Genomic DNA, 12,782 nt, shown 5'->3' with positions numbered 1-12,782 from the left:
CCTGTCACTACATTATTTACTTACTGAACTCTAGTGACAAACATGATGCACAAAAGCACAGTAGCACTTGAACGGATAACCTATTGAACATGCTGATATAGCCAGCATCAGGCAAACACTGCCTCTAAAGGCCTGTATGAGCCAGAAATATTTTACTACACCCATAGTGTGTGTAGAGATACAAGGGTTGTGTAATTGCATCTCTAGGAATAAGATATAGAGATTTGGATGTGCCTAAAACGTACTCTAAGCACGAAACACAGCACTTTTATTTACATACTAGCTTCTAGCTAATTAATAAAGTGCCAAAACATGAGGAATTATTCCTGACACTTTGCAGAATAAATTGTGTCGCTAAAAATATTATTTACGACGCTTAAAGGATTACTTAAGCACTTTAACGGATTACTATCCAACCGAACAACCGGACTATACCCGGAACATAAAAATATTACCAGAAATATTATTGGTATTTTTCTGAGCCAGTTAGGGTCCCTGATTACCCTAACACCCGCCTTATAACGCATTAAACAACTAACGGGATTAATCCCTAAAGTTAACCGACTTAACCAAACTAAACTCTAACCGAACGATCAAGACCCAACCGGATACCCCCCCCCCTAATGGGATCGGCCAACTAGAAAGGACAAGGGGAGTACACTTTTTATTATTTTATTTGGGTTCGTGGATATCTAGAGCATGAAACCGATGGACGAAAGAGCATAATTTCTCTATATAAACACACACACTCCACACAAGTTTACACACACACAAACACCAACATTTCACTCTCTCTCTTGCTCCCTCTCTTCTCGGCCGAGAGCATCCACAAGCCATCCATCCGTTTCGGTTTTCATCTTGCAAGTTCCAAGCTCATACAAGTGTCGGGGATCACGTACGAGGAAGCTTGAAGCAAGCGGAAGTTGAAGGACCACGTTCATTTGCTTTTATCCACGCCGTTTTCGCCAAAGATCTTCCCTAGCCCCGAGCTAGAGGTATAACATTTAAAACTTGTTCTTGATCGTATCTAAAGTGGTTAAAAGGATTTTTAACGGTTAAAAGTCGGTAACCCATCTTTTGAATCTTTAAAGTCTACTAAAACTCGAATATTGTTGGTTAAAAGCATATAACGCGTGTAAAAGTCGTAGTATTTGAATATGTTGGTTGTAGAGACCCGATCTACGATGTGGTGGCTCTTATCATCGTTTAACCCGACTTTGTTAAGATCCCGAATCTTGACATACACTTGTTTCTTTTGTACAAGGGTTAAAAGGTGAAACTCCACCACACGGGAAGCATGAACTTGTGTAAAAGTGTTTTGACATGTAAAATGGTATTTAAAACGGGCCGATCTACGTATGTATAAGTGGTACATTCGTAGAACCAAGTGTCGAGAAAATCATGTTTTATATAAGTTGGATAACATGCTAACAAAGATGATTTTTATAAACTACAAGTGTATAAACACTTGTGAAACGAAAGATCCGACAAAATAACAATTTTTATAAAAATTGTCGGGAAGTTGTAAAGAGTGATTTGTTCCAAAAACGGGGTTTTTGCAAGACTAAACTATTTTATACATAGATCCACTAAATATAACGAGATCTACACAATAGTTCTAGAAAAATTACAAGTTCATGTAATAATGCGATTTTACATACTAGTCTACAAGTTGATTTGTTGAAACTTGTTTAATGTGTTGGAAATTGATTGGTTGATTTGAAGAATTGTTGAAATGATTTTGTAAAAGAAAATGATACGCTTGAAAGCGTGGCCACCTCCAGTTACAGGGGAAACGCTGGCGAAATTTTTCTAAAAACTAACACTTAGAATTATTTACAAGTGTTAGAGTTATTTTTGAAATGTTTACAAAATGTATTTCGCCATGACTTTATTTACTAAATAATCGGAGGTGGGATTTTCACAGAAACTAAACGTGATAAATATATATTCGGTAAATATATTTTTCACAACATTGTTTATGATTATTTTGTGAAAATGTATAAATATTATTTTTAGAGTAAAAATAATATTTACTAACTTTGTCGAACCCAAAATAATACCAACGCCTACACGACGAACATATAAGTTACAACGGTAATTACTATTACCACATAACCGCCAAAACGTAACTTACGCTTTATACGGAAATATTCATAAACGCGTATGTTGTCAACATATTATTTTGGAAAGTATTATGTGAAGAGAAAATATATTATTTTTGAGAAAAATAATTATATTTTGGGAATGAGAAATAAAATATATTAAGTGAGACTTAATGTTATAAACGCACATGTATTAAATCCCCCATCCTTGGGAAGGAGATTTTCTACCAAGTATATACACGGAACGGTTGTCTAACCGTTTCCCGAAAATTAAACTATAAAGCTAAGGCACGGCCATCCGTCTAATAGAATTAGCACATGTAGGTCGTTGCGCAGCAGTTGGATATTTGGATTACTTGGTATTGTGACGCACTCACTGTGAGTTCATGTCCCCCTTTTCTCTTAACTGTTTTCAGTTTTATAAACTGCGGGGGTGAAATACATGTTACTATGATTATGAATACTTGATACATGGTATGGTTAGCATAAGGAGGTTTGTTACTCAGATCATGTGAGTGGGTAGGCACAACTTGAGGCCATTAATCCTCGTAGTAGGACCGAGGGACAGGAGCGGTAGATCTATCTGGGTGTAGCGAGCCCAGCCCCAGGTCCAGCTGAACGGACCTCGGGGTGACTTAGTGCCCGACGCATAAATCCGCTAGGTTTGAGTCATCCCTACTTGCACTTCACACATATCAATGGCCTTGCAAACCATTGGTGATCTCTTTTTCCTTATTTGCTACATACCAGGTTTTTGATAAAGATAAAGGTTTGTTTACGCACTTTCGCATGAACTCGCTCAACATTATTGTTGATTTTTCAACTTACATGTATTTCAGGAAATTAACGATCTGGCGCGGTATGGCTTGTTTTCCGCTGCATTAGGCCCGAGGTCATCCAGGGTTCGAGGCTTGTGACTCTTTCCTGGACAAGTCACAGTCCCTGAACCATGTTTACTTTAAGTTGCATTTGTAATGTTTAGACAAGTTATGGTTGTTGGGTGTTAACCCGTTAAGACAATGTTTTACTATTTTTAATATCAATGGATGATCTTGCATATTTTTAATTCATATAGCTTGTTATGATTAAGCTATGGTATTAAGAAGTCACACCAAATTAACCACGCTTCCGCAAAGCCAGGGTGTGACAAGCGTAACTTACGGTAGCGACTGAAATGGTTACGGTAGATCTCAACTGGCTTACGGCAGCCCCTGAATGCCTAGTGGCTACCGTAACTTACGGCGGCTACCGTAACTTACGGTAGCGCCTAGTTATTTTGTTGAGTTTTGTTTTGCGAACCCATTTGAACAAGTTTTAAACCCCGTATGACTAAAGCATTTCATGTTTATGAAATGTAGGTACATTTTTGGATGCCGGAAGATGATCAATCTCAACGAAGAACCGAACACGATAAAGATACATGCTTCCGCACTTTGCCTCGTCGTAAATTTTAAACGGCGGATTCGATCACGTTATGTTGAAATACTTATTATTTGTAAAAGTTTTAATAAACCCGTATTTTTATAGTATGTGTAGTCTTAACTACACATCTAATTGTTGGCATTTACATGTAAAACCGTTAAATAGTAACTAGGGTCTTACAAGTTGGTATCAGAGCTCAAGGTTAAAAGAATAAAGTGTTCGGTTCGAGGCTTGATCGCAAATCCGGTAAGTACAATGGTTTAGTATCATCAAAGTGTTGAGAACAACACACATGGTTATCGTGCAATACACGTTACACCAATAAAAATGATATAGAATAGATTTAGTCAACGAGATTACACGCGTTGATGCGTATAGTAGAAAAACCTTGTATTATAATACGGGCATCCATTAATGTCGAAATTACTAACTGTTGTAAATGTTTTAGTTGAAGGAAACTCGCATATGGAGATAGCGAGAGTTAACAAATCGCGGATTTGACAAAAGAATGGTCCAAAGAACATGCTCACCAAGGACCTAAATCGCGTGGTGATAGCAAACAAGGTTAATGGCAAGAGAAGCCCATTAGGGCAAGCATTACCAGGTGCACACTTTAAATTTAATTGCACAAATAGTAATATGCAACAAATACGTAGAGATTGAAAGTTGCATATGTAGATTAAAAACTTGGAAAAAAACCGAATAGAAAATCTATCCGGGATATTGTTTCCAAGAGAAACAAATAAAGGCATTACTTACATGGGCTGTAATGTGAAAATTATAAAAGGGTCATGTATACCAGGTATTGATCGCTTACTCTGGCCAAGTAAGTGGTGAGCACGTGGTACCATGAACTTTTTATGATGGACATGTTTATATCCGATGTAGTAAGGACGGGGTGAATGGGACAAGTTAAAAAGTACCCAAAAGAATCAAATGAGCAAAATATTTGATAATAATGTAAACGCACAGCCGGGTGACGGAAGCGTATTACATTAGGATAATGAGCCCGAGTGAAGGGACAAAGATTGATGAAAAATGATTTAAACATGTATTGGGAGGGGGTGTACTTACACTCTAACCCGGAAAATGCAAACATGTAAAATGGTTTAGACATGTATTGAGAAGGGGTGTACTTACACTCGAACCCGGAAAATGCAAACATGTAAAATGATTTAGACATGTATTGGGAGGGGGTGTACTTACACTCGAACCCGGAGAATGCAAACATGTAAAATGATTAAGATATGCATTTGGAGGGAGTGTACTTACACTCGAACCCGGAAAATGCAAATATGTCTTTTAACGGGTCATTTTTGTAAAACGTCAAACTTGAGGACAATGTCGGAATATAAAAAAATGAAAGGAGGCCCTAATGCATACCGGGAGGGTTTCAATAATAACGACTTCGGTAAAACACCCGGTTGATGGGTAAGAATTAAACACATGCGTAGACCGAGAAACGGGAACTCGGATGGAAAGTTAAGAGACTCGGGTTTTGAGTCATAACTAAAAGACGACAAGATGATGTAAATAGAAATTTTGATAAATTATGTTCAACTATTTTTTTTGTTGAACGGGTCGAATACGATATAATGCCGGATGGCATAAGTAAGCGCAAGCCGGATAACGGTAGAGTTAAACGCAAAAGAATAATGAGCCAGTAATGGTAAAGGATCCAATATGAGTATATGCAACCCAGAAAATGGTGAGCATAAGATGAACCGACGCATGAATGACATGAAAAGTCATAGAGTCGGGATAATGATCCGAAATAAAACGATTGCAGTCACGAACTACAGTCAAGGTTAACAGATCTGAAACTTGAAACCAAATGATTTTGTAAATATAAACAAGATGCCTTGACACCAAACATATATTTTAAGAAATAATGTTTTATAAACCTAAATTCTGATTTGAATTTAGATATTAAATATTAAAGATATAAGTCTTGACACAGATAAGTGCAAGACGATACATTCGAAAAGAAAGGTTTTCGAGAAAGAAAGGTTGGAATAAACCCAAACATGACGTGACGCGATCATGATCAAGAAAAGTAATGTGAAGTAATCATATTATAACCCGAGTGATGGGTATAAAGTAACTGGACTGATAAGTCTAGTTAGTGAGACCGGTTAAGGTCAAAATTCAAATTAAGAAATTGCGTAATACGTTATTCACTACGAAGAATAACGTAGAATAAACATAATTTATAAACTTATGTGACTAAGTGGCCAACGTTTGGCGACTCGGTCAAGTAAACAACAAAGGTATATAGATACAAGAGATAAAGTGACGGCCCAGTAGACCTCACTAACAGAAAATACTGATCACTTATTTTGAGGGATCATAAAGCTATAAGTTCATGAACAAAGGAGTTGTTATTTTCAACGTGAAAGATTTCACTATAGACCCCGAACAGATTAAAATAATGGATTCATGAAGAGTCTGAAAGTATAAAAGCAATGGATTTCGCTAAGTTAATTGAACCGGTTGAAATAACGAAATTAACTTATTTTAAGTTGCGGCGTTTTATATGAAGGCACGCATACTTTATATTCAAGAAGGTATTACCATGCTTTTATGGTAATACTAACAAATGGTTAAAGTGTTAGGTAAGAAAGGTTTCGGGGACGAAACCTCTTTAAGGGGGATAGACTTGTAACACCCCAAAAAAGAGTTTGGTAATCGAACCCCATTAATACTAAAAGATGGGTAAAATACCGTTAGCGGTAAAAGTAACCCGATAAATATTAGGATTAAAATAAATAATCCTAATATTAAATAAAAAGTGAATAAAAGATTTTAAGGAGGATAAATACCTTGAGAAAACAAAGTATATAAAAAAAGGCCCGAGTTAACGGGACATAAAATAAGACGGGTTATGACTTCCCGAACCCATTAAATTAACTAGGAATAATTAACCTAGTTAATAATATGTGATTAAGTTATAAATAGTGGATTGTAGCTTGAATTGATCGAAATAAAACTTTGAGGGACTAAAAGTGGGCAATTGGAAACAAGTTTTATAATTAAAACTTAAAAACACCAAAACACACACATATGTGTGTGTTTGGTCGATATATACAGGAGAAGAAAGAGGGCTTCTCTTCAAGAACCCTAACTCACGAAAATTGCCAAAATCAAAGAGAAATCGAGGCGGGAAATTGGGGCTTTTGATAAAATCGTGATCACCAAGCTTAGGGGATCATAAGGTATGTTGAATTTCGATGTTTGATGATACTTGTCAAATTTGATAGTCATGCATGAGTGAATTCTTGTATGATATATGAATGTTATAGTGAAATTGTGATTTCTATGAATCTAGGAACGAACCCTAGATGTGAATTTAGTAAAATAGTGCCATAAAACTAGAGATTTAACTAATGACCTTGTAGGTGATAAGTGGGTTTTATGGTACTATGATGAACACTTGAAAAGTGATGATAATTATGTGAAATTATTGTTGTAATAATAGTTCTGAATGATGTCTATATACACTAGACATAGAGGGCTGAATTCGATGTTAAAACTTGGTTAAAACAATAACCATGAACTTGATAAAAGAAGTATACAAATTTCGCCCATAAGGTGTTCGATAAAATGCTTAAGTTAAATTGGGTACCTACTAGTTCGTAGATAGAACTTGATTAGAATAAGTATTTGGATAAACGCCTAATGGCATGGTGAAACGGGTTTCATCTATAGATGAAAACCCGTAGATTTTGCGTAATGAAAGAATAATGTAACGTTAATAATTGAGAGCTAAGATAACTTAGCATTAAAATAGCATGAACTCGGAATAAATATTAGTTCAATTGGTGGCCTAAGAATAGAGCCATCGAGTAAAGGGTGGAACGCCAACATAAGTTTGTTAAACTTAGTTGCTCAATTTCACATGCTAAAAGGCGGCTTGACTCTTAGGAAGTCAAACCGACCTATAATAGAGTTCGGTAAGAAAAGTAGTATAAAGTGTCATAAGGCGTAAAGGTTATGATCTTGAATGACTAATCTAACCACCTTGTGGAAATTACATGATAGTTTTGGCGCTTAACAAGCTAGGTGGAAGCTTGGAAAGAAAGCGGGTCAAACAAATCAAGGATGGAGGAAAAGCATAATTCGGATGCAAGGTAAGTATAGCTTACACTAGTCATAAATTTAGAATGTTCTTTTGTCGTATTGATTACGAATAAAAAAAAGTGCCTAATTGAGATACGATGTTCCGGCGTGTAGTTGTACGGAACAAGATAACCAAATAGGATAAGAAACCATATTGATGGTTAAAAATGAGTTAAATCGGTAATTCAATCATATTATGACGAATGAAACATGTACTTTTAAAGGTTATAATATAAGGTAAATCATGATAACCAATAAGGGTAAAATTGTAATTTGGTCACTCGTTGACAATAATTGTTGGTCTTGAAAGATACTTATTTCGTAAGCCTTAATAGGCCAAAAAGCGTTAAGAGGTGACTTACAATTAAAATGACCGCGCGGTGTAAACCGGAGCGAGTCGTGTAGACGAGATGGCAATAAGCTTCATCTCGCTAATATAATCGGTCATTTAGACCAAACGGGTCAAAAGGTGAAAATATCACTTTTTCACAGTATCGACTAATGGTTTGTTGAGTTGCATGATTACAGAAATAATTATCGAGTGGTTATTTACATCGCTATTACTTAGCGGCTATTGAGACAAGGTATTTAAATGGGTCAACATAATGATCCGAGCCAGGTACGCATAATAGGATAACTCCCATTTAAACTTAAGGTTTAATGAGAGTTAATTGGAGTCTAAAATAGATTTTGGTCACTTAAATAGGTAAACCGAATGTTACAAATGATGGTCAATACGTTTGAAAGGCCTATTGACCTTTCAAATAAAATCATAGTTAAAAAGAGGGCTTACGGGTCAAACATGTTATAGTAATCCCTCATCGTTAATGAAGGGCCAAGATGGACTAAAACGCCCTTATATGTTAAACTGAGCAAACAACCCTTAAAGGTTGTTTGGAAACAAGTTTTATGATTTGATAAATACTTAGAATAAGTGTAGAAGCTGAAAGAGGTAATACGTTAGTCAAACGTTACTATTTGAGTCTTTGCCGTAAAATAATGATTCGAGAGGTAAAATTTGGTTTATATAGATCACCACATTAAACCCACCATAAATACAGTTGTGGTGGAAGATTATATGATGAGAAATGTGGTAATGAAATGCTAGAAGCAATCGAATGCGATTTTAGGTTTGAAAGTGCTTAAATACCCTTAACGGTTCAAAATAAGCACTTGAGCGTAAACGGGTTTTAAGAACGTAAGAAACTCGTAACTTAAACCTAATATGATAGGAGATAATAAAATTATGAATTTCATGAGTTTAGGGAGCATATAAACCCATTTGTTTGATTTGTACGTGAACGGGTCAAAACGGCAAGGCAGCAAGAATAATGCAGAAGCTACCGTAAGTTACGGTAGCTACCGTAACTTACGGTAGCGACTGAAACGGTTACGGTAGATCTCAACTGGCTTACGGCAGCCCCTGAATGCCCAGTGGCTACCGTAACTTACGGTGGCTACCGTAACTTACGGTGGCTACCGTAACTTACGGTAGCACCTAGTTATTTTGTTGAGTTTTGTTTTGCGAACCCATTTGAACAAGTTTTAAACCCCGTATGACTAAAACATTTCATGTTTATGAAATGTAGGTACATTTTGGATGCCGGAAGATGATCAAGCTCAACGAAGAACCGAACACGATAAAGATACATGCTTCCGCACTTTGCCTCGTCGTAAATTTTAAACGGCGGATTCGATCACGTTATGTTGAAATACTTATTATTTGTAAAAGTTTTAATAAACCCGTATTTTTATAGTATGTGTAGTCTTAACTACACATCTAATTGTTGGCATTTACATGTAAAACCGTTAAATAGTAACTAGGGTCTTACAAGTTGGTATCAGAGCTCAAGGTTAAAAGAATAAAGTGTTCGGTTCGAGGCTTGATCGCAAATCCGGTAAGTACAATGGTTTAGTATCATTAAAGTGTTGAGAACAACACACATGGTTATCGTGCAATACACGTTACACCAATAAAAACGATATAGAATAGATTTAGTCAACGAGATTACACGCGTTGATGCGTATAGTAGAAAAACCTTGTATTATAATACGGGCATCCATTAATGTCGAAATTACTAACTGTTGTAAATGTTTTAGTTGAAGGACACTCGCATATGGAGATAGCGAGAGTTAACAAATCGTGGATTTGTTAATAATTGTTGTTCGACTCTATTAATAAGTAATGACTAAATAAGTTTTTCTTCTTAGAATAAAAAGCCAAGCCAAATACATAATTTTTACTTTTAAACTTAAAGTATTTTTATTACAAATTAAAAATAGACATATATTAATTATAATTAAAAAACATAAGATAAAAAAATATAATCATTTATAAAAAGTCAGTTTATTAAATAAAAATACTATGTTTTATTTAGGTATCATTAATTTAGGATTTGACCAATTAGATTAGGAAGAAGAAAAACGAATTAAAAAAAAAAGATAAACAAAAATATCCATTTAGATAAATACTTTTTAAAATACCCAAATATTTTTGTAAATACACTGCTTTTGAAAAAAAAAAATAAAAAAAAAATAAAACCTCAAAGGAGTCCCAAACACCCTGATAGTTTTGTTGAATTAAAAAGTGATGGGGTTGGATTTGAATTATATAATCTGTAGCCCAACAAATGAAGGCTTGGTAAATCGGCCGTCGACAAGCCCCAGCCCCAGCCACGACGCCCTACGCCTTTCACTCGAAAACAAAACAGACCCACAGCCGTACCAATCGCCAGGTTTCATTTTAACTTTCTTCTTCATTCCTAAAATACTTGATTGACATATTCTGCCTTGTGAATTGGAATTTCAAACTTGACTTTGTTGGATTAATCTTGGGAACGAAAAGTGTCTTAAGATTTGGGATAGAACAAGTAGATGTTCCCTCATGGTCTATGGTAGGGGTGAATAGTGGGTGTGGATTAAGGAGTCGTGGATTTGGGTTTAGAATAGTGGGTTTCATTGCCAGTAACGCGTGAATGATTCTGTCAAGCACAGATATGAAACTCATGTAATCGTGTACCTTTTTTCCCTATTCCAGATTAATTAATTAATAATAAAAGTAGAGAGATGAGCAGACTGGGGAGCGGAGGAGACGGGCATCTTGTTGATTATTTGAGGCGAAAGCAAGCCGAGAATCCCAGTTTCTTTTATTTGCAATCTAATGGAAATATGTTTTGGGCTGATTCAACTTTCAGGATCAACTACAATTATTTCGGTGATACTGTTAGACTAGACACCTCATACAAAGCCCATCACTATATGCTACCATTGGTCTCCATCACTGGTCTAAATCACCACGCTCAACCCGTTTTATTTGGTTGCGCATTGCTTAATTATGAGTCCGATTCAGCTTATGTTTGGCTACTCCAAAATTGGTTGCATGCAATGTCTGGAAACTACCCAGTCTCCATTACAACCGAACCTGATCATCGTATACAGATGGCTGTTGCACAGGTTTTGCCTCAAACCCATCACCGTTTCTGCAGATGGAGCATTTTTAGAGAGACCCATGAGAAACTGGCCCAAACCTGTCATCCTACATTTCACGAGGACTTTAGGAAGTGTATCCACGAGACAGAGACAGTCGACGAGTTTGAATCTTGTTGGCAAGCTCTTGTTGCGAGATTCACCCTCGCGGATAACGAATGGCTTCAGTCTATCTACAGCGCACGCCATCAATGGGTTCCTGTTTACATGCAAGAGACGTTTTTTGGAGAACTGTATCCTACTGAAGAAACCAGTAGTCGAAACACATTCTTTGAAGGGTATGTGAATGCAACAACGTCGATGCAGTCACTGGTTAAACAATACGAGAGTGCGGTAACAGGTTGGCATGAGATGGAATTAAAGGCGGATTTTGAGACTGCCAACACCACGCCACTCCTAAAAACGCCGTCTCCCATGGAAAAACAAGCAGCCAGTCTCTATACCAGAAGGGCGTTTTTGAAATTTCAAGAGGAGCTAGTGGAGACCCTTGCTAATCCCGCAACTAAAGTTGAAGATACAACGTACCGGGTGGCCAAATTTGGGGATGGGGAGAAAGCACATCTAGTCCGGTTCAATCCGTTGGAGATGAAAGCTGTTTGTAGCTGCCATATGTTTGAGTCTTCAGGCATAATATGTCGACATGCTTTATCAGTTTTCAGAGCTAAGAATGTCCTTACACTGCCATCTGAATATGTTTTGAAGAGATGGAGTAGGGATGCCAATGTTCCATCTTCTACTCAACAAGACTCTTTGAGCGTACGCTATAACAGTTTAAGGAAGGAGGCCATAAAGTTTGTAGAAGAAGGAGCAAAATCTATACACATATACAATGTAGCACAGGATGCTCTGCAGGTGGCTGCAAACAAAGTTGCGGCTTCAAAGAAACGAGTTAACCAGCAGAGTCTCATATTAAATCAACAAACGCCAGAGGTAGAAATTTATTTCTTTTTGTTTTGTTTTATTTTATGACTTGAGCTGATGTGGGAGTTTGTTTACTCTTGCAGAGTGACAAGGAAAAGAAAATCCGTGAACTGACTAGTGAGCTGGAAAGTACAAATGAGCGATGTGAAGTGTATCGTGCAAATCTGTTGGCTGTTTTGAGAGAAATGGAGGACCAGAAGTTGAAGCTTTCTGTTAAGGTGCAGAATGCAAGGCTAACCTTGAAAGAATGAATGCCCCTGCTTCCTGCAACGCCCCGACTCCCAATCTATATATACAACGCTAAATATTTAGGATGTGTTTGGTGGATTGGCTATCGGGGTTCTACAAATACATTATTCATCGATTGATACACGTATGAATTGAATGGTTGTTAAATATTTTGATTGGTCAGTACGTATTTATACATAGTACTTCAATTGTGGTTTTTTTATCTAACTATATTTTTTTTTTTTTTTTTTTTTTTTTTGTTAAACAACGGTACTTGCAGTTAAATAACTCAGTCTTTTTTATCAAACTGTTTTTAGATGCTTCATTTTCATAGAACGGGATATAAAAAATTTCGGGTCGGTTCAGGTTGGGTAAGCATCATCATACAATAAAAATCCGATACAATAGTAAATAAAAACATCATTGGAATTTGAATTACATATAAACTATGAGAGTTAAATGCCTGGATAGTCCCTGTGGTTTAGTCTTTTTTCACCTTTA

The 12,782-nt window shown here is 36.4% G+C and overlaps 1 protein-coding gene across 4 annotated transcripts; it reads left to right on the top strand.

The window, feature by feature from the left end:
- Nucleotides 1–10,223: 10,223 nt before the first annotated feature.
- Nucleotides 10,224–12,524, top strand: LOC110921235 (protein FAR1-RELATED SEQUENCE 9). 4 transcript variants are annotated; one of them, XM_022165521.2, is made up of 3 exons: nucleotides 10,230–12,062; nucleotides 12,137–12,337; nucleotides 12,406–12,524. In XM_022165521.2, exons 1-2 carry the CDS (start codon nucleotides 10,713–10,715, stop codon nucleotides 12,302–12,304), a joined length of 1,518 nt encoding a protein of 505 aa, XP_022021213.1. In that variant the 5' UTR covers nucleotides 10,230–10,712; the 3' UTR covers nucleotides 12,305–12,337; nucleotides 12,406–12,524. The 4 variants fall into 4 exon arrangements, with proteins under 4 accessions (XP_022021212.1, XP_022021213.1, XP_022021214.1 ...); XM_022165522.2 differs by having other exon boundaries at nucleotides 10,239–10,381; nucleotides 10,684–12,062; nucleotides 12,137–12,524; XM_035987140.1 differs by having other exon boundaries at nucleotides 10,255–10,381; nucleotides 10,841–12,062; nucleotides 12,137–12,524.
- Nucleotides 12,525–12,782: the final 258 nt, after the last annotated feature.

Source organism: Helianthus annuus, chromosome 17 (assembly GCF_002127325.2).
Source record: "Helianthus annuus cultivar XRQ/B chromosome 17, HanXRQr2.0-SUNRISE, whole genome shotgun sequence".
Classification (NCBI taxonomy): domain Eukaryota; kingdom Viridiplantae; phylum Streptophyta; class Magnoliopsida; order Asterales; family Asteraceae; genus Helianthus; species Helianthus annuus.
Note: the sequence above shows the minus strand (reverse complement) of the source record. Positions and strands in the feature narration are given on the sequence as shown.

What these genes read in the sequence shown, in the direction of transcription:
- LOC110921235 (XM_022165520.2), top strand. Translation starts at nt 10,713, where the DNA reads ATGAGCAGACTGGGGAGCGGAGGAGACGGGCATCTTGTTGATTATTTG. An exon ending in TAAATCAACAAACGCCAGAG is followed by an intron (nt 12,063 to 12,136) that starts GTAGAAATTTAT and finishes TTACTCTTGCAG; the next exon opens with AGTGACAAGGAAAAGAAAAT.